This window comes from Lotus japonicus, chromosome 4, assembly GCF_012489685.1.
Source record: "Lotus japonicus ecotype B-129 chromosome 4, LjGifu_v1.2".
In the NCBI taxonomy this organism is placed as follows: domain Eukaryota; kingdom Viridiplantae; phylum Streptophyta; class Magnoliopsida; order Fabales; family Fabaceae; genus Lotus; species Lotus japonicus.
In genome coordinates, this window is record NC_080044.1 from 19,044,030 (window position 1) to 19,048,908 (window position 4,879).

At 33.4% G+C, this 4,879-nt stretch overlaps 1 protein-coding gene across 1 annotated transcript; it reads right to left on the minus strand.

Moving 5' to 3' along the window:
* Positions 1-361: 361 nt before the first annotated feature.
* Positions 362-4,252, minus strand: LOC130715994 (endo-1,4-beta-xylanase 5-like). Its single transcript, XM_057566169.1, has 7 exons — positions 4,213-4,252; positions 3,291-3,337; positions 2,984-3,203; positions 2,689-2,852; positions 2,335-2,433; positions 1,399-2,190; positions 362-744 (listed from the first exon to the last, which is right to left on the minus strand). The coding sequence occupies exons 1-7, from the start codon at positions 4,250-4,252 to the stop codon at positions 385-387; spliced, it is 1,722 nt and encodes a 573-aa protein (XP_057422152.1). The 3' UTR covers positions 362-384.
* Positions 4,253-4,879: the final 627 nt, after the last annotated feature.

The window sequence follows — 4,879 nt, forward strand, 5'->3', positions numbered from 1 at the left end:
ACATTAAATAAATTTATATAAATAAAATCTTGAAAATAATAACTATTCACCCGAGGATAGCTAAGTGTTAAAACTGGGGATATATGAGTTGTGGAGGGTAAAGTTCATGGTGTAATTTATATTTTCGATGATAAAAATTGAATATTTTTTAAATTTATTAATTCCAAAAGCCTAACATGTAGAAACAATGAACTACATAGAAATCCTAGAGGGGTAGCTCAGTTGGCAACACAACACAAGTTGAGTATGTGGGAAGAGCTCTCGAGTTCGATCTCCACACAATACACTCTGGGGTAGGAATGAAGAGCCTTAACTGTGACTAAATCCCGAATCCGACGGGCATCCAAAGGGTGACCGGGTACTAGATGCTTATAAAAAAAATAACTACATAGAAAGTTGTACAAATTGTGTTGCTTTCTTGGACTCATCTTTTGGAATCACTTGTACATGTTGAGTGAAAGTGGAATCCTTCTTGACTGGGTGACTAATTTCAATTTCATAATCTCCATGAAATAGAGAGAGATCAAGGAACCCATTTTGGTCTGTCTTCCCTAATAGTTTTCTTAACCCCCATTCATTTAGCAACTTGTCCACAACATCCCCTGCAGGCAAGTTCTTGAAATTGTTATCTACCAAGCAAATCCTATAACAATCTCCATTTGGTGACCAAGCTGTCCACATTACAATGCCCTGAACCTTTGGATGTGAGTGTGCTTCTCTAAGAACTTGTTCAAAATACTCTACCTGCAATGCACACATGATAAATAGAAAACTTTAGTGAATTAATGCATCATTGGATAAAATACTGAAACCAAATTTTGATACAAATATCAACATAAACAATTTGTCTAACATGTCATGTATTATCATAATTTGTAGACATCCGCATAGTGCAGACACTCAATAAACACTTCAAGTACTTAGAAAAGGAATAAAAGAGAGAGAAATAATTCAATAAATGATGTAATATATGATGAATGTGAAAGAAGAAAGAGACATACAATCATACAGAGAAAAATCAAGTGCATGTGTTCGGTTTTTGGACTGTTTGGGTGTCTAACTGCCATTAGTGTATTATTTATAAACTAAATTTCCATTGCCATGATGTTCTTCCAACAACATCAAATTGTTGGATTTGTGGTGAGTGGTGACAGGCATTCATACATTCACGTCAAGCAAGGAATTTGAGTAATTCAATCAAGATCGGTTGGCTCATATATTTCATCAAGATCAAACAACCAAGATATTGAAAGCTTAAAATTTGAGCCATCTAATCTTGATCAAACGGCTCAGATTCTCTAACTGCGTCAATTTAAGAATTCCAAGTTGTTGCATGAGAAATAAGAATCTGCACAGAAAGATAACTTAATTGGGTTTGGGGAAAATTATTAACTTTACCTGTCCAGGTTGGTTTGCAACATCTAATTCTGTAATCCAAATTGGAAAACCAGTGGAAGCAAGAGTATCAATGGAAGCTCTCATGAAAGGCAAGTTAGGAGGGAAGTTAGGGAAATGAGACTCCAACCCAATTCCAAGTGGCAATCCTCCATTTCCGGGATAACTTAGGATTTGTCTGATCTTCTGGATATACCTTGCAGGGGTTGATGAACCATCTCTACCATCCTCAATGGTGTTATATTCATTCAAGAACAAAGTAGTTTCCCCATCAATATAGTGAGCCAATTTGAAAGACTGTGATGAAAAATCTTGTCCAAGTTTATCTTCAAAGAATGAGAAGTGCATATTCTCATTCATAACATCCCAACCAATAAGCTGGCCCTTGTATCTAGACACAACCGAACTCACCCTCTTAATAACTGCTGAGCGGAGTTGGTCTGGTGAGAGTGAAGGAACCCAACTTGGTTGGTAATTTGGATCTTCCCAGAATATGTTGTGGCCGCGAACCGCAATGTTGTGTTGCTTTGCGAACTGCATCATGGCATCAGCAACAGGGTAGTTCTCCTTGCCCTGTGCGTATTCTGTGGTGTACCACTTCATTTCATTTGCAAATGTGGCGACTGTGAACCTTGATGTGAACCAGTTTTGGTATGCACTGTTGTTTAGGATGTAATTGTTTATGGCACTTCCAAATGGAAAACTTGACTTCTTCTGCGTGATAGATATACTTGCATTTGGTAAAGGGTTTCCTTGGTCATCAATTGCTTGGACTAATACCTTCCTCTTGCGAGCCTGTGAAGACAAAATAAAATTCACTGCATATTTGATCCTTTTGATATAGTTTTGCATAGATGATGTGTTATGTCAGAGTGACGACGATGTATCAAGCAAGCGGACTTGTTATAAGGGCAGTTTAAAAATGTAAGTTATGCTTACCTTCTCAATGCTTTGATCTTGATGAGACTTCCATTGCTTTTCTGTAAATGGTTGCAAGGAAATGTTGTCTATCCATATTTCCACAGAAGTATTATTGCTCTACAAAGTTCAGCATTTTGAAGAGTTGAGTTAAATCAATAAATTACTACTGACTAAATAACTTTCCTTAAATTAAGAAATATTAACATGGCATTGATCTATTGATAAGCAAACTAGCCCCTAAGGGTGAGGACACATGATCGAACCTTAGAAAAATCATTTGTTGGGAGGACTTGTAAATTTTCCCGAACAGATGGCGGGTCAAAGACCAAAATATAGTACAGAAATAAAATTATCAAGAACCCTAGGATGTACCTCAAAATATAGCTCAACAATTTCTGATGTATCTGCTGTGAGACCACCCTTAAGCATAGACCAGCACTTAGACTCAGCAAAAGTGGCACCAGCAAATTTGGATCCTTTAGTTGTTTTGACCATTGCTGTAACTGGAACATTTCCCTCACTCACTTGTATCCAAGCTGCATAATTTCAACACAAAACCATATAAAAACTGAAATGCAGTAAGATTATTGTCTTATTGATCTTTCATTTACATATATAATAGTCACAATTGGTGAGAGGAACAATGCTGAATTAGTACAAAATTGACCTGATAAGGTATAATGCTTCTCCTTTTGCAGGTAAATTTTCTGGGAAACACTATCATGTGCTTGATTTCTGCTACGGGCTACCACATATTTGTTGTTTGATGATTCTCTATGTTCTATTTTTGCATCCCCAAATGCAGTCCACCCTTTTAGTCCATCATTCAGTTCTGGGTTTTGGACGATTCCTCCATTATACTGAGGCTTGTGTGGATTTGCCAAACACTGAGGTTGAAAACATATAACACCCAAAATTAGAGTGAAAATTTTCAGTAATTTCAATATGTGTAACAATTTGGAGAGGGAGCTTACTTCAATGCTGGCAGTGTAATCATAGGATAATGCTTCAGCTGTGACACCTACATGGCGTCGAATGAATAATTTCAGTCTCTAGTGCATTATTTAATAAAATATGCTTAGTGCGTTGACTATGAGTGAGAGATTAGTTTCACGCTTATCATCATTCTACTAGTATGATACTTTCATTACTTTGGCTAAAATAAATAAATAAAAACCACTTTTTTTTGGCTAGCTAATAATAATATGTATCTTTTTTTTCTGCTGTTAAAAAATAATATGTATTGTTTTTATACATTAAAATTTTATATTTAATAAAAAAATATTCGGAGTTGCGTTTGCACAATTGTGTGCGTCAGTGTGTGTCTAACACAAGTGAAAATAACATGGAATCTTAAAAAAAAAAAATAGTATGAAAACGCGATATTCTTTTATAATCAGTAACTCCTTAAATTTATTTGATTCCTCTAATTTTGGTAAGAAACTCGAAGGCGTGAATTTTTTACCAAAAATAATTTCAAAAAATATCAAGTATCAAAAAGTACCAAAAATAAAAAACTATTGTATCCCTGCTTATGGAAAACTCATTTTACTAGCACTATAGTGTTAATCTATGTTCTCAGAAAGAGAGAAAGAACTCTTTTGGGTTGAAATGTCTGGTCAAAGAGAAATGTTACTTTTAAAAAGATAAAATGAAGAAGCTGTATTCATTAATGATGAAGGCCTTAGAATAATATATGCAAAATGAAAAAAAAAAAAAAAACAATCACACTTCATGGAACGGTTAATTTGTGGTTGTATGTTTTCCTCTGGTAAAAAAAAATTGTGGTTGTAAAATGAAGAAAAAATAATTCTAGTCAATGGAAATTTTCTCATTTTTCATATGCATATATAGTTAAGATGACAATGTAAGACGCTAATAGACAAGAAAACAAACCTGCAAAAAGGATGACACATATATGAAGGATGAGACTCATATTGTTTGTTTAGAACCTGATCAATCAGCGAACCCTAGGTGGTTGAGATAAAACAAAGTGATTCACACTCAGCCTCTAGAATACAAATGATGCATGTCGTTTAAATTTGCCCTACCTTTTCTTTTATACTAACTAGCGTTTAATTACATGTATATGAGATTTAATTCCTTCCACATTGTTAGCCTCAATTATGGATTTTGCCTCGTCTCCCTTCCTCATTATGATGCAATCAGACATCTATGGAATAAAAATCATTCTGTTTAAAAATTACTTTTTTTTAAATTAAAAAAATTACATTTATTATATTATACTAGAATTTTTTTTGAAAAATACTAGATTAGATAGCAACCAAGTTTTATTTAAAACTTTTTTAAAATGCTGAAACTGTAATAATTTCTGTAATAAATTATTTAAAACCGAAAATTAAAAAGAAGATATTATAATTCTATATTTAATGAAATTTTCGATCAATCAAATAGTATATGTAGAAAAAAAAACGTTTTTGAAAGAAATACTATACCTTTTTTGGAAGGAATTAAATAGTATACTTTTTTTTAAAACTAAATAGTATACTTAATTAGAAAAAAAAACGTTTTCTCACTAAGATTTTAACACAAATTAAATATC